Source organism: Strix uralensis, chromosome 1 (assembly GCF_047716275.1).
Source record: "Strix uralensis isolate ZFMK-TIS-50842 chromosome 1, bStrUra1, whole genome shotgun sequence".
Taxonomy (NCBI): Eukaryota; Metazoa; Chordata; class Aves; order Strigiformes; family Strigidae; genus Strix; species Strix uralensis.
Genome location: NC_133972.1, coordinates 80,459,923 through 80,486,660, shown reverse-complemented (window position 1 = coordinate 80,486,660; position 26,738 = coordinate 80,459,923). Strand labels below are relative to the sequence as shown.

General features: G+C 39.9%; 1 protein-coding gene across 6 annotated transcripts in view; it reads right to left on the bottom strand.

The window, feature by feature from the left end:
• Positions 1-26,738, bottom strand: part of LYRM4 (LYR motif containing 4) — a 105,072-nt gene that overhangs the window by 23,478 nt on the left and 54,856 nt on the right. For 2 of the 6 annotated variants that reach the window (XM_074872651.1, XM_074872669.1), the window contains one exon: positions 10,126-10,328. The exons of 1 other annotated variant lie outside the window; for it this stretch is intronic. In XM_074872651.1, coding sequence (XP_074728752.1) covers positions 10,204-10,328 — 125 coding nt within the window. In that variant the 3' untranslated portion in view covers positions 10,126-10,203. 3 more of the 6 variants (XM_074872661.1, XM_074872707.1, XM_074872688.1) reach the window with 3 other exon arrangements.

Below are 26,738 nucleotides of genomic sequence, written 5' to 3'. Positions count from 1 at the left end.
ATAAACTCTGATGCCTTAGTTCCACAGTGATGCCAAGTTTCTTTTCGTTACAAAAGCTCTCAAGAACTACAGAACAACTTAAGTTGTGGTCTAGTTAAAAAAGCACAGAGCAAAATAGTCTGAGCAGATGCAACGTTTGGCTTGGCTCATGTCAGACTCGTGAGTCTTCTACTTTATGTTTTTATACCTGAAAAGTGAATGAATGTATTTTCAGTCTTCATCTTACTTTACTTTCCTTAAGAAAAAAGGTGCAGCCCTGCACATGATACAGCCCTGCAGTAACCCTGCCAAAGAGGTATCACTCTTACATAACGGATCTTGAGCAGTTCGTTCATCCAAGAATCTGGTCCAGGAGGAAAGCAAAGCCAGGTCACTCTGGATCTGACAGCAGACCCTATAGGTTCTTGAATACGGGTTTCTAAGGCAAAAGTCAGTCAAATGCATAGAATAAAATTATGATGTTCAACAGCGTTCAGTGTCCCACCTGAAGTGACTAGTTTCATGGTAAGGGAACCAGGGAGAGGGAAGCTATTTCCTGATGTGATAGCAAATCATCACTTAGAGGTCTGCTCAGTAACACCCCTTGAGAAGGCTAGAAGCAAGTAATAGTAGGGCACAGCTAATGTAAACAAATAAACCCAAAACCAAACATTAGTTAATGTCAGACAAGAAGAAATCATCTTTTGGAGGGTGAAAAGATACTGGCAAAAATTGGCATCAAATTAGAAATGATCTGTTATTTTTATAAGAGGCAGGAGCTTTCCATCTATTTCAAAACACAGTAAGACCCCTTGAAGTCAGACACCATTTACTGCTAAGTTAAACGATGGGAAAGAAAATGCTACATATGAGTGCCCAGAATTTTAACACACTGCATTTGCTTTTATATCCATAAAGGGCCATCTCTACACTGTTAAATTCTGAGAACATCAATTTTTACTGAACGTGTTTTGCTTCTGCTGTAAAAATATAAGGAGGAAAAAAGTCCCTGGCATAGAGATTTGGTCTCTTTGTGCCAATAATGCTAGTCAATATTAGCATGTAAGTTTTTAATGATTCACTATACTGTTTGATTATCCACTCCAAAAAAATACCATAATTAGGAGAAATATTGACTTTACAATGTTCAGTCCTGCAAGCTTAAGGAATATGAGCTGATAAACCTAGTCCTGAATAATAAAAAATTAAACCGATATAGTAATAAAACCGTAACAAAGGGAAAATGTCCTTCTGCATCTAAACTGAGTTGCAGTAGATAATGTTTTAAATAACTTTTGTTTGAATCCTGCTGAGGCAATCATTTATGGAGTGCTGCCTTGCAAGCAAGTTAACAAGTGCTCCTTGAGATGATGTGATTGTACTGTTGCCACAACGTACTGTCTGGTTCAAAATATTCTCCCCGAGTATAACAGAGTCATAGCACAAAGCAAAGAGTGCCAAAGGTCTAGCTGACAAGCTTTTCCTATCAAGGAGAAAAGCCACCTGCTCCAAATTTAGTTTTTAAGAATGTCAGAAAGCTAGTGCTTTTTCATTCAGCATACAAAAAAAATCCTGTGAACATTTTTTTCCAGTTTTCTATCTAATAAAAGTAAAATTTCTCCTCTTTTATATGAATAGAAATTCTGAGCATCTTTTCAGTCTTAGAAACCATAACATAGTTACAGTCAACGGACATATGTTTAAAAGAGCAAACAGAACTCCACTCTTCATAACATTAACTCTAACAGATAGACTTTAAAGTCTGAAGGGACAAGCATAATATGTCAATGTTACCTTCTGTTTTAAAGCAGCCACAGTATTGCCAGTAGTTCCCGAGATAAAGCTGTAACTATTTAAGCTACAGAATCTTCACTTCTTTTAAATTCTGCATTTGCACAAGTGTATTTGAAATAAAATGTTAGCTGCCTTCTGTAATAAAAGATTAAACACTCTCATTAAGTGCCCAGAACGATAATTTAGTGGAAGACTCTAGCCACTTCCTATGTTTTAGTAAAAAAACAGACACCCCCTAACAACCACTTCCCCTCTTCCTCATTTCTTTAAAGGACCAACCTACATTGCTAGGTTAGCACTCATATAAAAGGAGGGAGGCAAACGGTTTTTAAGTAAAAAGAACACGTTTTAATCCATTCTTCCTTGAAAGTAAATGTGTCTTTCAGGAGAGATAAAAAGCATGTCTTAGCTGTAAGTCAGTCCTTATGTAAAGAACTAAAGTAAATAACTAAATCCTGGCTAATATTTGACAGTTGCTGCCTTATGGAAACACTGAGGTCTGCAAGGACAGTGGCAGAATGATTAAATGGTAAAACAGTATGTCAGCTGTTGAAGAGATTAAAAACCAACAGCCTGCATAACAGCAACAACAAAAAAGATCAACAGGACAACAGCAAGTGGTGGCATCAGCATTACCAGAAACGTGTGTGTAAAAGAGGCTTTAGTTCCTATTTCAGCATCTAAGTGAGTACCTTAATTCTCAAGCATCCTGAGGTGTGGAAGGCAGAGAGACCTACTAAGGTTCAGCCCATTTAACAAATTATGTCTGTCTAAACATCAACTTGGAAACCGATTCCCACCCCCCCCTTTTCTTTTTAAAGAGGTTCCTGGCACTGCTGGTGTTAGCAGCTGGTTCTGAGTGTTGGGTCCTGGAGCGTGCCCCCTTCCCACTGCTGGAGAGCCACAGCCCCGGGGCCTGGCACCACTGCTGGGAGGGAGCCCACGCGGAGCAGCTCCATGCCTGCTGCTCCCTGATGCTCAGGGTTATCAGATGGCACTGTGAGCGTGTTGACACGTCCATAACGCCTGTTATGAGTCATATACACAATGCAACAGAGCCAGGACTCTAAAATGGTACCTCAGGCAGAGCGTACACTGGCACATTTCCTTCCCACTTGCAAGAACCAAGGCTCTGTACCTTGACTCCTTTGTTTCTCCAGAAAAATGCATCACTAACACAGTCAAAACTGACTAGAGGGGCAGGCTATGGAAGGCATTAAACCCCTCATATGACTGCATACGTACAAGAGATGGTCTAAGGAAGTTTTCTTCTGGCTGCCTATGCCCCTTCAATTCTACCTATGTCAGAAATGCTGTTCTAAGTCCCAATGCAAAAGGTAAACTGGGGGGACTGCCAGTGTGAACACAACCCTGAGCAGACCTGCCCCCAAAGACATTCAATGACGAGCTGTATGGACTGTCAGCATCAGTCAACAGCTGATATGTGCCAAGTCTCTCCCTGTTGTCAACACGCAACTGTGAGAATGGCAGCTAGAGGGCAGCTGATTTTGGAGAGTTCCCAGATGATGGCTCTAAACTACACTGGGTACACAGCTACAGTCACCCTGTGGGCTTCCCACAGATGTGGCTAGTGCTGGGTTGCAAGCAAGTGACGCTGTAGCAGCTCAAGCTTTCAACAAGCTGTTTCAAAGTTTTCCTTCGGATTGTTTTAGCTTTAGGTATGTTTTTGTTTTCCTTTCATTGACGTGATTGAGAAGATAATGATGAAAACCAGATCGACCGGAACTTGCCTCTGTATGTGAATGGTACCTTCAAAGTTCATCTAGGATCTGGCAATAGAGTCCTTAAGGCTGCTAATAAAACTCCCAAATACTTTATTTGAATGGATGCAGCATGCTGCTTGTACTGATCTTGATCTATTTACCAGAGAAACCTTTACTTACGTTCCTTAATTAGTAGAATTTACTGAGAAATTAATACACAGGACACGTAGATGCACAGACTTAATTAATAAGTCAGCAAATAATGCAAACAGAAATAAAATATTATCTACTTAAAAATAATTAGGTAAATAGATTCCTATAGAGAAAGCAGTTTTTAGGTCATAATCAGTGCAATTGTAACAACTGAAATGGACTGGGTACTGATTTCCACCTGTTACCACAGCTTCTAATTCTCACTTTTTCAGTGTTTTGTACTAAACATTGCATAGTGTTTTCAGTACTGCAAAATATTTTCTTAGATCAGTAATATGGAAAAAATATGTTCAGGTCTGTGACAGCACATTTCATTTCACCAAAACATTTTGCCTAGATCAGTTAAATTTCACAAGTTTGCTGTGATGTAATGCAATAACAACAATGTTTTTTAACCCTTACCTGGTTAAACCTTCTGGTAGAAAACTTCAGTATTTGCATGTTGTCCTGGTTTCGGCTCCAATACAGCTAATTTTTTTTTTTCCTTCTTAGTAGCTAGAATAGTGCTGTTTTGGATTCAGTGTGGAATTTGATATGAGAAGAATGTTGATAATACACTGATGTTTTTAGTTGTTGCTAAGAAATGAAGGACTTTTCAACTTTCCATGTCCTGCTAGTGCACAGGTGCACAAGAAGCTGGGGAGCACAGTCAAAACAACTGACCAAGTTGGCCAACAGAATATTCTATATCATCTAAAATCATGCTCAGTATATAGATGAGGGTTGATTGGGAAGCTCACTCTGGCTTCTGGGATTGCGATTTCAGGACTCTCTCTTCTCTGTGATCACTAGCTGGGAATGGGCTGGGCATCAGTCAGCAGGTGGTGAGCAATCACACTGTGCATTACTTGTCTGTATTTTCTATTGTTACTGTTATTATTATCATTATTATTTTAATTTTATTTCAATTACTAAATTGATTTTATCTCAACCTATGAGTCTTCTTACCCTTACCCCTTCAACTCTCTCCCCCATTATTCCCTGGAGTGGGGGAGGGTGAGCAAGCGGGTGCATGGTATTTGGCTGCCAGATGGGTTTAAACCATGACACATGTAACAGAAAATGATTTTTCAGCTGTCAGGTCTGCTTGACATTGAGAAGAATGTCGTTAACACTCACAAGCTACTTTTAGTTCCTGCTGCTAAGATCCATGTTGCTGTCTGTGAGTCAGGATACACAGCATAAACTGATAAAATTTGAGAACAATGAATCAGAGGACCCAAGCAGCTCACAAATGAAGGTGAAATGTTACTATTTTGTCTAAAATATTAATTACCAAGTACAACTTTTGTTCTTACAGATTTTTCTCTTGACATGTTCCTGATTCAAAGTCAGCAAGAGAACAAGGATGATGATTTCTAATATTCTAATTTCTAATACAGATGATTTACAACCAAACAATCAAAGACAGTGATCTGGTCAGGTCACTACTTCATTATCATTGTCCTGTTACTGAACGTTGTAAGAAGATGGGTATTCTTAGGAGACCTTTTAAGAATGCCAGCAAGAAGCTTCCTAAACAGTATTTTGCAGCTGCAGAGCAACTTAAAAATGTTTTCTTGTAGGACAACCATGACTGCAATAACATGAATACAAAATGAATACACATGAATGCAAAAGCAAGCACCAAGTAAAAATGACTGGTAGTGATGGCAGGAAGGAAACAGCTTAGACGTGGACCTTACAGACACACAATCCTGTCAGATCTCTTCTAACCACAAAAGAAGTTGAAACATATGAAACAAAAGTAACATTTCCAGATTTGTCTCAAGACTTCAAGCATGGCTGCTGAGTTACAATGCCTACACTGGCAGCTAAGACTTCCCAAATTTTGAAAATTTCCAGTTCCTACAGAAGACAAGAGGTTGTGGATGAATAATCCCAGAGGCTGTGCGTGTACGAGGAGAATACGTACCTCACCAATTTCTCCAAACTGCAGCTATTATTAAAGGATGATATACTGTGGACAGGAAATGGGGAAATGACTGCATTTGTTATTAGAAATCTCCAGCCTCTCAAAGCATGCATTGCTCCATACGGTATTATCCCAGGTGAGTCGGTAGGTATCTAATGACTAGATTTTCTTGCAAGCTCAAGTTCTTAGGCACAAGACTGATGGTTCAAAACCACAACTTAGAGCCAAGCGGAACTACTGCCGTTATTTGTTGTAAAAAACAAAACCAAGTTCTCTCAGTTATAATGTACTGATAGAACCTTCCAGCAGTCTCTCAGGTTGTGAGAGACAAAAAACCCCAAAGAATACACTTTTACAGTGTTACTTTCCCCCCAGTCTTTGGTGTTCAAGTATGTACCCTAACACATTGATCCATGTCAGGAATGTAACCAACAGGAGGTAGAGGAAAGCTCTGCTTACTTGGCTAGTTCTTGCAGTGCCAATTCACAGCATGTCTCAAGTGGCTCAAATGGGTTCCCTGTTAATCTTCGGGTACCATGAAAAATATGCTGGAGGACAAAGACGTGTGAAGTGTTCTATGCTCCTGGTCTACAGAATCACTTGATGCTTTGCTGTTATCCAGCATCAATCCAAATTACACTAACATGGACATATAGTAACTCATTCATAAAATTCAAAACTGATAACATGCAAACATTTATTAAAGACACAGGTGTGGAAATAAAAGAAAAACCACAAATCCTGGTTGTCCAAACAGCCAGGGATCAGCTTAGGAAGGCCAAAGTCCTGACAGAATTAAATCTGGCCAGGGACATGATGGGCAACAAGAAAAGCTTCAGTGGGTATGTCAGCAATAAAAGGAAGACAAGGGAAAATGTGGGCCCTCTTCGGAAGGAAACAGGAGACCTGTTTACCCAGGATATGGAGAAGGCTGAGGTAATCAATGGCTTTTTTGCCTCAGTCTTCACCGGCAAGTGCTCCAGCCACACTGTCCAAGACACAGAAGACAAAGGCAGGGACTGGGAGAACGAAGAACTACCCACTGTAGGAGAAGATCAGGTCTGAGACCATCTAAGTAACCTGAAGGTGCACAAGTCCATGGGACCTGATGAGATGCATCCGTCGGTCCCGAGAGAACTGGCCGATGAAGTGGCTAAGCCACTCCATCATATTTGAGAAGTCATGGCAGTCCAGTGAAGTTTGTGCTGACTGGAAAAGGGAAAACATAATTTCCATTTTTAAAAAGCGAAAAAAAGAAGACACATGGAACTACAGGCCATTCAGTTTCACATCTGTGCCCAGCAAGATCATGGAGCGGATCCTCCTGGAAACTATGCTAAGGCACATGGAAAATAAGGAGGTGATTGGTGACAGCCAACATGGCTCCACTAAAGGCGAATCGTGCCTGACAAATTTGGTGGCCTTCTATGACAGGGTTCCAGCATTGGTGGATGAGGGAAGAGCAAATGATGTCATCTACCTGGACTTGTGCAAAGCATCCTACACTGTCCAACATGACATCCTTGTCTCTAAATTGGAGAGACATGGATTGGATGGATGGACCACTTGGTGGATAAGGAATTGGCTGGATAGTTGCACTCAGAGTTGTGGTTAATGGCTCAATGTCCAAGTGGCGAGCAGTGACGAGTGGCATTCCTCAGGGGTCAGTGTTGGGACCAGTGCTGTTTAACATCTGTTGGATGGATAGACGGTGGGATTGAGTGCACCCTCAGCAAGTTTGCCGACAACACCAAGCTGTGTGATGTGGCTGACATGCTGGAGGGAAGGGATGTCATCCAGAGGGACCTTGACAGGCTCGAGAGATGGGCCCATGCAAACCTCATGAAATTCAACAAGGCCAAGTGCAAGGTCCTGCACTTGGGTCAAGGCAATCCCAGGCACAAATACAGGCTGGGGGATGGGTGGATTGAGAACAGTCCTGTGGAGGACTTAGGGGTATTAGTGGATGGAAAACTGAATATGAGCACTGACTACAAGCCAGCAATGTGCAAGCCAACAAAGCAATAAACCACAGAACCATCTGATAAAAGAATTCTAATTCAGCATGGAAGGAGAAGCAAGGAACAACCAAAGAACTTTATTTTATTTTAGAAAAATCCTATTCACAAGTTAGAACAGAACTTGGGCAGGTCTAAATCGACATTTTCTGCAGCAGAAATATTGCCTAAGCTCTTTTAGAACTTACTTGCAAGCCAGAGCAAATATTTTCATTTCATTGAACTTGCTAGGTAACTCCCCAGCATAAAGTGTATGGTAAAAACACTCTTCAGCAATATCAAGCCTGGAATATTTATTTAAAACACTTGTGATCTATGAAAACAAACTCTAATTCTGCGCATATTCAAGCTACGAACTCCATTTTGTGTATTAAATAGCACAACAGAACCTCATCTAAAACAGGTTTTCATATGGGAGAGAAGAAGAGGTGGTGGTGAGAGGACGCTCTTCTACACATTATTGCTAAGATTTGACCTTCTGAGCCACCACTGACTAAAATTAACATGCCTCATTTTGAACTTGTTTGGATGCACACTGTACTGTGTTCCACTGCTCTACAGTAGAATTAGCAGCAGGATTTAGAAGCATTATAAGGTATTTCTTAGGAGAAAATAAAGGGCATAGTAGGACATAAGTTGTGAGTCTGTCTGTACTTTTCCCTCTGATATACCTAACATAGTGCGGGCCTAGATGACTACACCTTTCCATCTGCATCACCAAAAATTAGGATATATGTTTACCTACCACTGTAGCCTCTAAATAATAGAAATGTTAGTGTGGAAGAGGATCTGTTGTTGTGGTCTTACACACGACATCTTATATAAATAATACCATTACATTCCAGGTCCACTACTTTAGAATACTTAGTCAATTTAGAGGAAAACTTGTTCTTGCATAACAGTTATGATTCTTTAAGATCCATCAAGATGACATCCTGTTCTTCTCTAACTCTGTGGCTGACCTTGTTCTGTTAAGTAGTGGGAACAGGGAGCTTTTATATGGCTGAACGAAGAATTATTATCATCCAGTTTCACAACATGGTTGTGTGCAATGTTCAGTAGTATTTATTTAAGCAACAAATACCTTTCTGAAATGAACTGAATTCATAATGACTGCTGTTGCTTTAGTTTGCTGACAGTGAATTTCACCCATTCTTGAGAGATACATAGATCAAACAGGAGGATTTCTACCATATACAAACCCAGAAGCAACATTTATTAGTGTTAACAATGGAAGACAGCATAAAACATGCCTACCTTTTGGAGGCTGATTTATAGGATTTTTGGTGCTGAACCTTTGTATCGTACACAAAATTAATAGCAAAATGGCTGTCTTCATGGTTAAAGCCTCGTTCTTACAAAGAGAGAAAGCTTGTTTATGTGGATCGTTATTTGCCAGGCTCTGATCCACATTCTCAGTGGAAACCCATCTTGGCAAAAGTGCTGTGAACTTCATTCTTGTCCTTGAAAGGATCACAAAAGAAATGCAAATAGACAAACCAGTTTTTGAACACTTGACATTTCTGACCAAGAATTACAACAAGAAAGAAAGAGAGGATAAGATCATAGCCACCGTCATCTTAATACGCCAAAAGAAGAAATGTTAAAGACAGAAAGATCAAGTTCCTTGCATTTTTAAAAATGATTCACTGGAGTTTGGGGTCATCTTATAGTTTGACAAGCTTTTCCATAAAACCCAAAAACCTAACCAAGCAACCAATCCCCACTGATGGCCACTCCCTGCTTTGTTTTTCACCTTCTTCTATAACAGCATCCAACTATCAGATTGTAAATCCTGTACAACCACAAAAATAGCAATGCTCTTCATAATGGACTGAACTGTCCTGGAGGAAGATGAAAAGGGAATTCCCTATCGTACTTTCCTACCGGTCAATTTCTGTAAACTGTAAATAGAGCACAGAAATAGCTTGTCCATTTTTGGGTTTCACAGCAGAAGTTAGAAACTGAGTAACAGCTGGGAATTGATCAGATGAGTATTGGAAAATGAGGACTAGGTGATACAGGTTGGATCAGATGTAGAATATGCAGAACATACCTTCACATAAAACTATATTCACATCCATAAGCTAGCAGAAGATATTTAGAAAGCGGAAACTAGAACAATGGGAGTAGAAAAATGTACTGACATAAAAAACTTGTGATAGAAGATTATGAAATGACATACAGAAGGTCCCAAACACAGGGAAGAAAAAAATACTGTGGGAACTGTGATATTGTCTCTGGGCAACCTGATGGTACTAATTGCTTCATCTTTAAGAACCAATTTTTTGAGGTGCAAGGGGAAAGAAATAGGTTGGTTGTGACATTTCTATGTCACTTGAAATATTTTGCAAGTATCCACTGGAATTTTCCCCCTTAATTATGTGGATATTTGAACTGTGAAAAGTTAGAAGAGGATGTATAGAAAAAAATGAAAAACACATAAATGTTATTGGAAGAAGTACAGAGAATTGCAGATTACCTGGAAGTAGGATGTTATCAACTACCACTGACCGCTCGTATTTTTGTTTACACATCTCTCCAGCTATGATGAAGACACTCAGTTTGCTAGAATCCAAGCAGCTTCAGAAAGCTGGGCATTTGGTACAGGCATGGTAGCCAGGTGCTCAGTCCTACAAGACTTGGCAGCGGAAGAGCTGGTAGAGATGCACACTGCATACTGGGCTGATGAGAGAAAGACAGAGACAGAGCTGAGAGTTCAGCTGCTTTCCTGAACAAGCTTCACAAGTCCTGGGTGTTTATTGGCTCACCCAGAATCCCTGGTTTTGACAAAATGTGCTGCTGGTTGCATGACATGAGTCATGCCTGAACCGCTTGCAAGTGCTAATGGAGTTCAAAAAGACAGGCTCTCCACCCCTGCTCCTCCAAAAGTTTATTGCTTAGACTAAAGTGTTTACAGTGGGAATTGGCTGCACAACACGTTTTTCTCTTGTTTTGACTACTCAGAAAATGTGGACACTGCTTGTGAAATGAAATTATAATCTATTAATTTACAAGCGGACCAATGCATAAAACTTTCACTTGTGAATACTGAAAAGCAGATACTGAGGAGAGGGCAGTGGAGAGGAAGGTACTTGTCAAACTGACAAGTGAATCAATGTAAAAACTACAAGTATCATTTTAAGCTCTTCACTTACAATATAAATCCCTTATCCAGAACCAAATTAAAGTAAAAAGAGTTGCTGGACAATGATGCACAGAATCTGCTAGAATTTGACACTCCCAAAACAGCAACGTTGCAGTTACTGATTGCCACTGCATACCTGTAAAGCATCAGCTTCAATAGTGCACAAAAGGCAGCAACTTAAACAAAACATTGAAGCATCTCCCATGGATCTGCTCTTCAAAAAGATTTAAAGCCACTGATTTGCAAATGCAACACAGTTGTTTTAACTATGGGGAAAAAAGCTAAGGCTTGTTTGAAGCTTGTACTAGTTAGCAAATGGGAATCTAATCCCCCAGGATGATTTGAATAAATATATATATTTTTTCAAGGGCAACATAACTGTAGTAAAAATTTACTTCATACCAGAGGATGAACCTATACATTTTTGAAAAATACGTAACTGTAAAACAGTCTCATTATAAGAAAGTGCATTCCTTAACAGTGATACGGACACTTTCCAAAGTGTGTGTGTAAGGCATCCAGGCCAAATTGGTGATGATGCTCTCCGAAACGTCTACAAATATTAGAAGTTTGCCACTTCCTAAGATAAATGTCAGTAAGTGAAAGAGATGACAGAGCTTTTCAGTACAATCATTTTGAAATTCAGATGCTCATCTCTCAACACATTGTTTATTTAAAATTCTTAAGAATCAACATCCAAGTGCCCTTTGGAGCAATGTAAAAATTAAAAAATTGTGTTTCAGCTTTGGTCTGCCTTTACTATCACAGACACTACTCTCAGACTCCTGAGACTACTTGACAAGACCGAAATTCACACCAAATATGAGTAAGTCTTTGACTGAAACTCAGCACGTATTTTACACAAGGCCTATACAGAGGCACTAACATACAAATCTTTCCAGGAGCTCTTATTTTTCTTTCTCCTAGCACACTCTCTAAAACAAGAAACACACAATGCATTCATCCAGACTGAGGAAAACCACAGCATTTCTGTCCTAGGAGGTACAAGGCGCAGCATTAGGTCAGTTTATTTCTAGTTACTCTCATCACACAGCCGCTGGTGCTGAAACCTGCCAGATATAATATATAAATGGAGTTGCTGCTGCATGGCCAAGATTCCAGTGTGCTCATCATGGGCAAAAATAACAGCAGTGCACTTAGCAGGAAAAGCACATGGGGAGACAGCATTTTATAGGACAAATAAGAACAGTTAACAGTGGTGGTTTGGCCCTACTAAACCTCAAATTCATGGCTCTGTACATTTGTGGTTGTAAAGGATGTACTTTTCAGGAAGATACTTGTTCTACAGACTTAGTGGAGAAAAAGGTGGAAGTTAAATCCTGTTCTTGCTGAATCCATTAGCAAAATTCCCGTGTGCTTTAGGTGGGATCAAACTCTATGGGATAATTTTTTAATTTGGTTTTATGATTTTTTGATTAAATTTGAGAGAAAATAATTTTAAAAACAGATAATTCAGACTGTTCTGTCTTAGATTTTCTAGAAACACAGAGGCTGCTTCAGCTCAAGAGAAACTGTCTGCCTCAGCAAGCTCAAAAGTATCCATGTATCCAAAAAATAAACTTAATTGGAGAGACTGACTTCACATGGAAATTTTCAGATTTATAAGCTTACCTATTCACATCTGTTTACCTCTCTGCCACTGAAGAATGATGAAATACACCTATAAACCAAACAGGAACTACCAAACTCTACCAGTAAAAAGGGGTTTTAAGAACAAGACAGAGGCTTGTAATTGGTAGATGAATCAATAAGACTGTTCTTTATGGAGACTAAAGATCAATAAATGACCCTGTATTATTCCAGTGATGCTTGTAAAGGGTTTTGTTAGCATTCCAGAGAAGGTGCGCTTACAGGGTTGATCAGTGCTGTGCAACTTTGTCACACACTGTGATAAAGTCATGTTTTTTAACTCTGCAACCAAAAAGAGATTTTTGCCATGTTTCTTGCAGTAATGGAAGAACCCATGATGAAACATTGGCTAATCATATGTACTGTGCTCCAAAACCTGTGTTGTACAGCCCAGAGTCCTCCTAAGTTCTGCAGAAAGTTTCAAAGGTTCACTTACTACGAAATGTTGCATTTAAGCTGGTTGTGTGTTACAACGCGTCATGGTAAGTAGGTCACATTTTGATCTTCTGATTTACTGTGTAAAAATTGTCATCTTCATTTATGGTCAGCATGAAATCAACATACTACTTTTGTGATAACTCCATAAGACTGATAAGACTGAATCTTGGCAATGGTGGACAGAAAACGACAGCCATGCTACTGCTTCCTTACTGTGCTGATCTGGCAGAAGTAAAACAGAAGCCACTGAGAGAATCTCCATCTTCTCTACTGTTGATAAATCCATTTCATGGCTGTAGAGAAACACGTCTGCACTTGGCAAGGGCTCCACTTAAAAACAAAAATAGACGTATCATTGTTTTAGTGGACATTACAGAAACGTAACTCCCCAAGTGAATCTGATGCATTAATAACACCTCTTTAACTGCTGTCTAATGATTTGTGCAGACATGAAATGGAATATTTTACTACTACTTTCAGCCTTCTGTGCTGCTTTTTCTTTCAGCTCAGTTTGCCAAAACTGTAATGAAAGTCTCTGTGCTTTACGCCATCACATGCTTCTTAGTATCAATACACCAATTAAACATATCAGTGGTGTCACAGGTACTAATAGTTGAACTCTCACACTGGCAGAAGCACCACTCAGTTGTGTATATAGCTACAGCCTGCTAATTATTAAGCCATACTCCTGTTCTACTTTAAGGTTTCTCTCAGTAATAAAGGGAATTCAGAAGGAAGCTTGCCTAGAAATTATAACATGACGATAGGACTCAGAGGGCTATCACTAATTCCTTGTTTGACCACACACTCTTGTCACTGTGGACAAGCAATCTTTTGGAGTGCATCTACACCGAGGTTTTACTTTGTACATGGAGCACACTTGCAAAGTGAATTTCTTCATCCTCCATGCTTTGCTCCACATCATGGCCCAGCATCTTGCAATGCATAGGCTGGATTCTGCTCCGACTAAACTACCCAGGAGATCTTCTCCAGAACCACACTGAGTGTGCTCCAGCAGTAACTGAGCATTGAGCCGTCAGGACTAGACAAGAGCTAGTCCACAGCAAAAACCAAAACCAAAAGCATATTCAATGCAGATATCAGGTTCCTGACACAAAGTACTTTGTTTTATTGACATGTTTCTACAGATCTGCTCTATGCATTAATGTAGACATCATCTCAATTTTTTCAGATCCCCAGGTAGACTGTATCTTTTGGGGATGATGATGTTTGAACCCACACCTATTTGGTGGTTGTGCTGCATGTATCAACTTCAGTAGGTCCTTCCGTCACCACCCATTATTCCTTAATTATTACAATAAATACTTTCACGGCCATGAGGTGAGCAAGATAACTTTCTAACAAACACTAAGAAATAAGGTGGTGAGAGAATGACACCTCTCCTCTTCCACAATGATAAGACAAGTTACTTTTCAGCTGGATCAGCTCTGTTGATCTAGATCACTGTTTTGGCTTCACAAATTGAGACACTATCACAACGAATGTGAGGAGCTGCTTATTTTGACACTGAAAACACGTTAACCAAACTATAGCCTGAACCACAGACATAAAAGTGCCACAAAACCTTCCAAAACAGACCGCAAGGTTACATTTACAATATTTATAATATTTAATCTATTCACAGTAGAGATTATTCTAATGATTAGCACAAAAAGCAGGGGCATAATATACAACCTGCAAGTTCAGAGTGAAAAGCAAGAGTTCAACCAGCAATGCTTTCAGAAAGATTCACACAGCCTTGTAGGGGTTTCTCTTTGAAACAGGTCCTTGTGGTTGAAAATTATTATTCTCTATTAACATGTAACCTGCTGTCAACTCTTGTTCTACTTAGTGATATACTACTATTTCCCCTCCCTTCCATGCATTTCTCGATAGTTGAGCAAAATGAATAGCATGTAAACTAAATAAGGGAAAAAATAGAAAGCAAACATCTTTATGCAGATAAGCAGTATTATCTGAGGTAGTGTAGCCAAATTTATTTGCATACATAATTAGAGAAAGGCTGCTGCAAACTGGCAAGTCAAAAGAAGGCTAACTCACAGGTAGCAGCAATGGGATTGACAAATTATTCACTGCAGTAGAAAAGTATTACTTAGAAGGAAAAGATTTAAAGATATGTATGGAGAATAAAGTGTTTTTTTCTTCCCTTTTATGCCATCCCTTTAAAGAATGGCAGCTAAACCCAGAACTAATACATACAGCTAAAGGGCAACTCTGTACAATGCAACTGTCACACACAAATGATGTATTTCATTGCTTTGGTAGACATGTATTTGTGAGCTGCAATACTGCTGAGCAAGCCTGCAGTTTTCCTCACAATTCCCTGTGTAAGATGTGTAGTTTTTTTTGTTCCCGCCTTAGGGCAATCAGTTTCACCACATAAGCTTTGTCACAGAGGACTTTTCCCAAAGTTAATTTACAAGCTGTTTTTCACACACCTATTCCTAAGGAGCATTTCTAGCACAACACATGGCCTGACAACTGGAACTACACATCAGAGTGGTATAAGAAGTTCTAACCTTTCAGGTGAGGTACAGCAACTGTCTTCACCTGTGCTCCTAGTCTACCATGATGCAAAACAAAGTAAGCTTACTTGGGTACCAGTAGTTTTTATTTGCACTGCAGCAGGCTAAGGATGTACCCGCAGCTGGTTACTGCTCCTCAGCTGAGGTAGCAGCCACTTTCAGCAGAAGGATCTGCTTCGCCACACCTAGTTCAGCTGCTCTCCTTTTGTCTATACTCTCAAAGCTCTTTCCAGCCTCACCTCTCATTCAGTACAGCAACCAAGTTTAAATATTCATAGAGTGCCTTCTGTAACTCATTAAGCTAAAACTACCGAATATGAAGATACGAACGATTTATAGTAGGTGAAATGAGGATGCTGGGGATGAAGACTGGGGAGGAAGGCAAGTGCAAAAAAGCAAGAAGACAACTGGGTTCAAAAATTTTCTATTATGGCAGGAAAGTATACACCTCTATTAAGTGACATGGTCAAAATTTACAAGTTCATCAAATATCACTCAAGTAAATCAAGGTAAAGATCTGTGCCCTCTAGAAGTTTTTACTCAAGGTGGAAAAGTTAGACTAAAGCAATAATTTTAGGTTCAGGAGACTGTGATCTATGGTAACATTCAGCTATCGGCTTGTAGGGGTAGATTAAAAATGAAATGTCACACAGTATTCCAATACTAATGCTAATATCATTGACAAAAAAGACACTCCGGCAGCATCTGGCACTAAATAAATTGACATTGCTGATACATAGTTAATATGCAATGTTTTCTGCTCTCAAGCCCAGCTGAGAATGGTCAGCATGAGAGGAAAATCTGAGTGCTGCAAGAAAGGTTTCTAATGATTTAATAGGTGGCATCACTTATTTCAAGTTAGTCCTGGCAGAATTATTACTCAGAAGCACTGGAAACCACTTGCCTGTTGTCATTTTTAAACCCTGGGAAGTGACAGCCCTGAAGCTGTCCCCACCTTGGGTGGTTTGGTTGACGTTTCTCTCTGTAGCAGTGCAGTCTACTGTGGGCTCCTCCTCTGCTGCTTGACTCTCTGCTGTGAGCCACTTGTAAGTGATTGATCCTCCGGTCTGGGGGCTGCCTAGACATCTGAACTGGGAAACCAACTTGCTGTTTCTCTAAGGTGGAACTACTTATACCACCACTACTGCTGAAAGATGCTTTGTATACCTTTGATTAAGCTCCAGTTGCATCTTTCAGAAGTTGAAGGATGTTATTCCACAGCTTTTAAAAATCAGTGGCTGTCATTTGCTGTATGTTTTATCCTGTGACTGGCTATCTCTGTCACTGAAAAAAAGCAGTCATGCCCCTTCCTGCATTTTCTCCTCTCCACACTGCTCCCGCTGACACCAACATCTGTACAGCTGTTTGGTGAAGCCACTGGGAAAGTAGCCAGGGTAACTACCACCACCACTCTGGTACCTGCCTGAAAAAAACTGCTTCCTAGCTAGCCTGATCCCCCTTCCCATGTACCACATCAAGTACTTATACCCAACACAAGGAACCAGGCAGGACTGTCGTTTCCAGAGGCAGTGCCAACTTAAGAGCTTTTCTTCAACTACAGACTGATGGTTGCAGTCTATCCTCATGAAATTCTTCTTTGATTTGAAACACATACCCTGCATTTTCTTCCCTGAGCTGCTGAGTGACTTGGCTTAATCCTACATCACAGGCGTGTCTCAGTGAGGCAGCTAATTAACCTCTCCGAAGTGTTCAAGTTTCTGCCCGAGAGCCAACAAAATTCTTCAGAATACCTCAATATCAAACATACTACACAAGATCTCATTTTTAATTGTGTTCAAACTGCAAGTGGAGAAAAATGTACCAAAAGTAACAGTTTTAAGCTATCGAGAAAGCAATTGAAGCAACAGCCGCACTACAAAATAAGTTACTTCTACTACAACAGGGATGCTTCTTAAGGAAAAAAGTGCTGCAGTTCTATACAAAGTATAGCCAGCATGATTTGCAAACATCAATAAAGAAAGCAAAATTTGTGCCCTTGGTGACAGCTGTCTGTTTGACAGTAGCAGGAGCCTTTTCGTTTTTCAGTATACTGGGTACTGCTTTACATCATATGTATTTATTCGAACAGCAACAGATATCTTCTATATCTGTCTTACTGAGGAAAAGTATGTGGAAAGAACTATTGTATAACAACATTAGATCCTTGCTGTGCATTTTTGTAGGGGTTTCTTCAGATCACTACAGGTCATTAACCTTTCACTTCAGGTAAATAATGAACAATGACTTTTCCAACAAAGGAAATCAGCTGTGTTACCAACGGCAACTCCACTTTTAAATACATGCACCAACCCCCTGTGCATGCACTTTTTTTTTTTTTTTAAAATCAATTCTGGTATGAAATAAGAAAGGTTCCCTTTGGCTTCACCTTGAGTTGATAATGAACAAACTCTCAGTGAAGCCTACTCCCAAAGAAGTCTTCCGTAATGGCACTGATTAAAAATAAAATTAAATTTCTACTTAGGAAGCAAGATGTATTGCTTCCTGCTTTCCTTCACCAGGGTATCTTGTAATTGGACAAGTGCTAATTGGACACTTCAGCCAAACAATTTAATTTAAAAAGGAAAAAAAAAAAAGACTCCAATTTCCCTTGGTTTCTAACAGAGCTAGCGTCATTGACCAATACCAATATGCTGAACTGTGAAATCAACACAAGACCTTCATTACACCAGGGGAAAGCACAGGAAAACCCTGGTGGGGTCTTCCTTTTTCATTTTACTTATGTACCAGATTAATGTACATCTTCAAGCAGAAACACAGAAGTGTTTCTTAAAGAGGCTGCTCTGACTTAACATGTCTTGTACAATGGTAGGATGGGCAGAATAGGTGAAAGTACCACAGCTTGAAAAATGTCTCTGTAACATTGGTGTGATTCTGTATCTGTATCAAATCATCCACTATAAAACAGGTTAAAGTTTTTTGCCCAACATCAGGGCATATAATTTATGAAGGAAGTGGTAAAAGTTGACAGATTCAGGACAGCAAGCTAGAAGAAATAGAGACATAATTAAAAACTAGGTTATTTCTTAGGCAGACACTAATTGGGAAAGACTTGTATCTCTCTGTTTTTTGTTTATATGAAATACATAAATAATACCAGGAAGCTGAAAATCTTAAGTAGTTGGGGGAATAATGTAGTAACAACTGATACTTATTTTTCCTTTCCCACCCTGCTTCATTCTATCTGTTAATTCATCCTTAACCCTTGTGCCCTTAAGTCTTCTCTTCCTTTCATCATTTCTCCTATTAACAGGGCTTCCTCCTCTCCAAAAGCAGCAGCTGTGAACTACTTCCTTTTAACGTCTCACTTCCAAAAAGGACTCCCTCCATGAAGAGGGCACACACCAGCCTGTCTCAGCACAACATGTAAGAGCCTTGGAGAGGTGCTGGAGAACAAAGGAGAGCTAGGGGAGACTGCCTTCCATCTTCTAATGCTGCTTTTCCCTTTGTACTTTTTGTATGGCAAAACCACTAAAAAGGATGCACTAAAAAACTGCATCCCACTACTTCCTTTAATTCCATATATTGGCATTCATAATTAGATTTTGTTTACGAATTTTAAGACAGATTTCACTTCATGTTAATAAGATGATAGCCTTTAATTTTCTATAAAATACTTGTAATATTTTTGCGGCAGCAATATATAGTTGCGTAATGCCTCAGTGTATTTTATTAAACTTCTTTCATACTTCCTTAATATTCTACATGCAGAAACTAGAATCCAGAAAACTGCTGATGGGATGAATTTCTAAATTCTCTATTGCCTCAAATACCAGCTCAGTAGAGACTTAAAAAAAACATAATTAGAAGTCCCAAGAGATCAGAGAGACCACTATTCTAATCTGTTAAGGAAAGACAGATTCAGGAGGGATTTCTGATTCTAGCAGTATAAAATTCACAAACCCAGAAAGCCCCTCTTTTCTTTTTTCCCATAGAATAAAATACATAATACCAACATGTTAAAAGAATGTTAAAACACATAACCAAAGACACAAAAGATGACTTGACATTTATCTGCTGAATTAAACAGGGCTTACAGCACATTTTGTATTTTTAGACCTTCTGTCATATAAATATAATTTAGTTTCAATCAATCATTTCTGTATAAACATGAAAGAAATAATTCCCACAGTGAACTTCTTGATTCCACATTAATCATTCCTCTGAAAGACCATTTAATTACAGCAAGAATTAAATACATCAGAATATTTCCCTAAAATTGTTCTGTGTTCTGCCCAGAATTTTCTGCCACGTTCTGTCTTTGTATGAGACCCCTTGTTCCCTACTAAAATTCGGGGAAGCTCTGCCTGCAAAGTAAGATACAAATACAGATTTCTGCTATTCAGACTGCCCGGCAACTGTATACACTGGCTACTTCCCCTCCCCAACTCCTGCGAAGTTGTTTGCAGGAGAAAATTATAGAAACATGATAATGTCTGAATATTTGCATAAGGAAGATTTTGAAGATTCTTTCAATTTCTTCCTTCTGTATGCTGAATTCAATCTGGGGGTCCTAATTAACAAACAGCTGAACATGAGCCAGCAGTGTGCCCAGGTGGCCAAGAAAGTCAATGGCATCCTGGCTTGTATTAGAAATAGTGTGACCAGCAGAAGTAGGGAGGTGATAGTCTCCCTGTACTCTGCACTGGTGAGGCCACACCTGGAGTATTGTGTCCAGTTTTGGGCACCTCAATACGAGAGAGATATCGAGGTGCTGGAGTGAGTGCAGAGGAAGGCAATGAAGCTGGTGAAGGGCCTGGAGAACAGATCCTATGAGGAGAGATTGAGGGAGCTGGGACTGTTTAGTTTGAGGAAGAGAAGGCTCAGGGGAGACCCCATCACTCTCTACACCTACCTGAAAGGACATTGTAGAGAGGTTGGTGCTGGTTTCTTCTCACAGGTGATTAGTGACAGAACAAGAGGGAACAGCTTTAAACTGCAACAGGGGAGGTTTAGACTGGAGATTAGGAAAAAATTTTTCACAGAAAGAGTGAGTGGTCAGACAGTGGAATAGGCTGCCCAGGGAGGTGGTGGAGTCACCATCCCTGGATGTGTTTAAGGGTCGTTTAGATGAGATGTTGGGGGATATGGTGTAGGGGAGAACTTTGTAGAGTAGGGCTGATGGTTGGACTTGATGATCCCAAGGGTCTTTTCCAACCCGAATGATTCTGTGATTCTGTGATCTTACAGCCCAGTATGAAGATGCTGACTGGGCTACCCTCAGCTATAACAGTAGCTTGAACACGTCATAGTTTCCCCCAAAAGTTTAAACAGTGAGTGATCCCATGGACCTGTGGATGCTGTTGTAAACTTTCAAGAATAAAAGACCAAAGCAGACCCAGGACAAAGGAGACAAACAGCAGGCTTTAGCAATACACTTTCAGGGGATTAAAGAAAAATAAATCCACTGCAACAGGTATATTAGCTATTCCTATTGTCTACCTATATATTTGGAAAAGAAAGTATCCTGTCCAACCTTTTTTTGTTGCTTAATTTAAAAAAAGCCAGAAGTCACCTACAAAAATATAGAAAGTGAATACGAATCAGAGGGCAACTATAAACTTATACTTTATTAAGTCATTTTGCAGTAACTGAATTACTTCACCATCATGAGCAAAGTCTAGCACCAAACTTACAGGTGGTGCCTTTTTTTTTAATTCTAATTTTCAATCTAGTATTTTTGCTAGTGTCATGGTAACATCAACTAACACAATGTGATCTCATACTAAAGAAAATGAAGAGTAAGACAAGTTCTTATAATTAAATTTTTCTTTGCATGAACTTTGTTTTAGTGGTAAATGTACAATCTCAAAGAAGAAGAAAAACCTCTCTATACACTGGCATGTCTTTAGCAAAAGGGATTGCTGTGCTTGGGAATTTAAAAAAAAAGTACAGATAATTACTGAATACTGTCTCTAGTAGTATGGGTACAACCCCATGAGGTGAAACTATTGGTTTCTTGCTTTACATAACAGTGATATTAAAATAATTTGTTGTCATGTGGGAAACAAAAACAACTGCATCAGGTTGGGTTTTACATTACCCACATTGTCCAGTAACTATTAGATTGAGTCCTTCTCTTACACTACTTCTCTGCTTCATTCCTTGGTCCTCAGAGATGCCTTTCCAGACTGGAACCATAAAGTAGTTATACATCACTGATTGACACAGTGCTGTTAAACAAGCAGTTTCATTTGTTCAGGGTGTCTGGGCTGGATTGCTCAGACGTAATAATCCTCTTGGCATAACATTATGGTTCTTAAAAGCCACAATTCACTGCCACAGCAGCACTGCTATGCCAACATGATAACCATTACTGTGAAGAATTCTCCATTAATTTACAAGCAGAAACAATCATGAGTTTCACTGTAGGCATCTTATAGTGCCCCACCAGATCTCTGAACTTGTTCCCTTTCAAGTTTGAAGCATATTTTGTTTTAACCTGCAGAAACCTTTTAGCATTGGTTGCCAAGAGCCACATTATAGCTTCTTAGCAGGCATTTTCTCAGCTACCATTAAGGGTTAATACAACTCTATTGCAGAAGGTAAAGCTGACTTAAAACAGCACGTATGTATTCATTGGGCTACGATGCATTCAAATTTTGTTCATAATAATAAAGAGAATGGGGTAGATTTGGGGGCTTTATTGAAAACTGCTGTTTCCTTCCAGGCACGCTCTATAAAGCAGAAAGACGCTTTTATTACATGTAGAGGATGCAGGAGATTCTCTAAGCAAAATTGGGATCTAAACACCATAGATGTAGGCCTAGCAATCTGTGAAGTGAAACATAAATATTCTTGCAGTATTACAAAACCAAATGCACACACAGACAATAACCAACTGCAACAGATACAAATATTTTTGTGGAGAAAGTAACTCTACTTCTGTTAAGAGTCTCTGGGGATATACGTGGTGGTGGCAGCAGATAATGCAACATATTACACCTGTGGTGTAATAACTATAGATGGCCTGCACACCTGTTAAAAACTTGGGTGATCATCAGGTAATAGCTCAGTGTTGCCAGCAGTTTCAAGGGATGCCAGATAACAGAACAAGAGGTTGGTGAAGGAACACACATCTCTCCCCATTCTTCAGAGCATCTGTCACTCAAAAGGTGATGCAATAGCTTGAGCATCATTAGGAATATCTGTCTACGTAGACATGACCTATGTGACAGTCATTCCACAGGAGATAATAAATACAACAAATTTCTCTTATACATGCATCATCACAAGGTCAGCAAACATTTGTCAGGATTCACTGTGAAAGAACTATATAACCTGTGCTATCTTCCTTATTCTACAGCAAAGCCTTCTGAAGAGGTGTGCAGAACTAGCTAACTTTCTTGTGTACTTGTATCGGGTCTGGCTGAGCCAGAATTGGTTTTCCCCTGTAGCAGCCCTCATGGTGCTGTGTTTTATGCTGGGAGCTGGCAGGGTGTTGATAGCACACTGGTGTTGTGGCTACTGCTGAGTAGTGCTTACACAGCACCAAGGCTCTTTCTGACATTTCCCCCCCCCACAGTGGGACGGGGTGGGCAAGATCTTGGGAGGGGACACAACCAGGACAGCTGACCCGAACTGACCAAAGGGATATTCCATACCACATGACGTCTGCTCAGTATAAAGCTGGGAGAAAGGAGGAAGGGGGTGGGGTCACCCTTGGTCCTCCGAGGCAACCGCTACGCGTATCAGAGCCCTGCTTCCTGAGAAGGCCCGACATCGCCTGTTAATGGGAAGTAGAGAATAAATCTGTTTTCTTTTTTTGCTTCCGCGCGCGGACCTTTGCTTCGCTTTGCTTATATTAAAACTGCTGTTGTTTTACCCACAAGGGTTGTTTTGTTTTCCTATCTTATTTTCTTTCCCTTCTTTGCCCTATTGAGAAAAAAAGGGGAAAGGGGGGGAAGTGATAGAGCGACTTGGTGGGTACCTGGCATTTAGCCAAGGTCAAACCACCACAGTACTGGAACAAACAGTTATGCTTTCTACATACACAAGGAACAATATTTTGCTTCTTTGCAGAAATGCAAAAATAGACTCAAAGTGACCATTCAGGAAATTGCCTAATGTGAAGGAGGCACCCCTCAAACCCCTTTTTAGAAAACAAAAGCATGGCTGTGATTACATTCTTCACATGGCAAGAATGACATACACTCTTCTTCATTTTCCCCTCTATGTATTTATTTTGGAATATGACTTTTTGTTCCCAGTTTAGTCTTCAATTGCTTTCTAAGTGACAAACAGTGTGCTATGGGGAAAGGAGCTTTACATTAGATTAAAATTCTCAGCCAGCTTCGCCCTTCCCTGTCTGGCTGTATTTACAGCCACACCTTACATTGCTGAGTCTTGGGCAAGCAAAAAGTGCCTTCAGAAATGCTGCTGATTCAGAGCACCTACAGTGAGACAGCCTGTTACACCCACTTCAAGCAGGAGTAGGTGGCCATGCAAGACACATAGCAGAGTAGCAGCAAACCTCTGTTATATTTCTTGTTATGGCTTTGGGAATTAACTTTTTTTTTATTTATTTAAAAGAACAAGACATTAAAAAGCCAACAGCTCTTCCCTCACCCACAAGAAAAGACATTCAAATCATATATAGTGTTATTACTCACTTGAATCAATCATAATGTTCCAACATGTCCTTCCCTAACTGAAATGTCATCTATACTACATGCTTTATAACTGAGCATAATGAGAGGAATTTTTGTACAGCATTAAGGAAAATGTGACCAAGATTAAAAAGGAAGTGATGAAATTCTAATGCCCCTTCCTGAGCTGAGCACTGGCAAAATGCTGCAACTTCCAGGGACATTGCTCTTACACCTAAATACCAGATTGTAAAGGTTTGAATGATGATTGATGCTTCCTCACCAGCTTAAAAGATTTTGGAGTGAGGATACAATTAGAGGTTTCTGTGATGGAGCAAGTAAAAGTGACATGAAATGCTTGAAGTCTGTCTGGCAAAAGAGAGAGGCAAAACCCAGATGCCATACCCTGTGAAGACAGGTATGGGAGTGTAACTAGAATTGAATGTAGAGTATGTTATTTTGTCCTTTCTTCCTTCCCATCATAAGCAGCCATGTTCTCCTCTGCTACAGGTATCTAGAGCTACAGGGCATCCATGAAATTAAATATTCTATATTTAGTGGTCTATATTTAATATTCTATATTCTGTAACTGTTTCTGCTTAATGGATCTCCCCTAAACAGTATAATGCAGCTGAACTCCTGCACAGCACAGATGCTAAATGTTTGCTGGAAACTTGGAACAGAACAATACTGAAGGATAAATGGTTACCTTACCAACTCCAATACCTGTTGCTGTTAGAATTATCAGCATCTTTGACTCTCAGAAAATATCAAAAGCCAGAAAACATTTGAGTGGAAAACTGAAGATCTAAATAAGTGAAGAAGAAAGCAAAACCACGCAAGGAATTAGAAGCCAAAACAAGGCTGATGATGTTAAGTCTCTATGGAGGATGTAAAAGTTTTACTCTTTCAACTTCCGAGTTTGGGGGTAGTATTTTTAAACATGTAAAAATATTTGACAAGTGCATTTATATAGCTATTTATAGTTTAAAAGCAAACCAAAACCCATCCTCATAACAAATCATATGGGCACAGTATTCTATTAATTCCATTACAGTCATATTGTGAAACAAGTCACCTCTCAAAATGTCCATAAATAATACTCACACATTATGTGAAATGTGTCATACTTGGCTTTTTGGATTAAGAGATACAAAATTATTTCAGTTGTATCTAATTGCAAATAATTTCTTTGTTTTTAAAAGCATGTACAAATAATAGAACTAACATTTATTTTCTTAGTTGAGATAACTATCTGAAATAACTGGAAAGTTTAGTCCTTTGAAGAGATGACTAGTTTCACAATATGACTGAAATGTATGCTACAGGTTCTATAATGAACAGAGGAATGAGGGTGGGCTATGAATTTTTTTTATGGACATCACATCTCTATAAACACCAAAGACTGATAAACAATCTTTTTCTTTCCAGTAACTTGCCCTACATGCATTTGCAGTGGGCGACCTGAGAAGTAGCTGCTTCTTCTGGAAGGGGGATCTTGGAGTTTCCAGGCAAACAGCATCTGTAGGATAAGTTTGCTAAATGTGGCATCACCCACAGACAGCCCTGTGATGCTGTAGAGGTTTGATGCCTGTGATCTCTGGACAAGGAACCAATACGTCCGGTGTGTGCTTTGGTTATTCCCAGCAAGCAGCCAGGTGATCTTGTCTGTTACAAGCAGCAGATGAAGGTCTCATGCTGGGCCCCTGGGAGGAAGGGAAGAAGTCACTGTAGGCCACAAGTCACAATACCAGAAGAGGACCACATTTTGAGCACTGACAGAGAAGCAAACTGTGAAATGAAAAAAAATGCAGCAAACTGCTGCAGCTCTTATAGGGCAGATAAACATTTCGTGCACTGATGGTGCGAGGGGTAAGTCCAGCAGGACTGACTGACAGAAGTGTGAAGTGCTGTAGCTCCATCTCTTCTGGGCATGACAGAGTTATTCAGCACCAGTTGGTAGGAACGAAGGGGGAAAACAGTATTGACAGGTGGAACAAAGGAACAAGATCCTGCAGTGTTTGTGGTCCTGCTCATCAAACTGGAAGTGAGTTGGAAGAGTAACAAGACCTCTGGTCATTCAATTTCCTAATTAGAACTGATTCAGCTTGGGTAAGATCTCAATGTGCCTCAAGGCTTATGAGCCCCATGAGGCAACTTGCAGAGCCATGAAATCTCAAAGCAAGGCCAGAAAGGAAACACCCATTCTTGGGATCCATCTCAGCAGACCAAGACTCACTCCAGCACACGAGGATGCAAGGTCACTTAAGAAAACACCAATCCTGTCATCCTGGTAACCACCATGAACATGGCTGAGAATGAGCCTGCGAGGAGGTAGCTCTGGCAAGGGAGTGGCATTTGAGAAGAGACCTAACACCAGATACACAGCAGGAGTGAGGAGAGAACTGCTCCTCAACTACAAGAAATGACTGAAAAGGAATAGAAACTGAAAGATCACAGGAGAGAAATCAAAGCAGAATGGAAACAGGAGCCCCCCTGCCCCCAAAACCCTAGCTCCAGCCCAGGGCACTTGAGAGGAGCTGCGATGCCCATCATAGAAGGTTTGCTTTGCATAAACTACATCTATTCATTATTATAGTTTCCAACAGGACATTGCTGGGGAATATTTCCCATGGACGGTTGCACTTTTAATAGTACATATAACAGAATATCTAGAATGCCAAGTTTTGTAATGACCACAACAAAT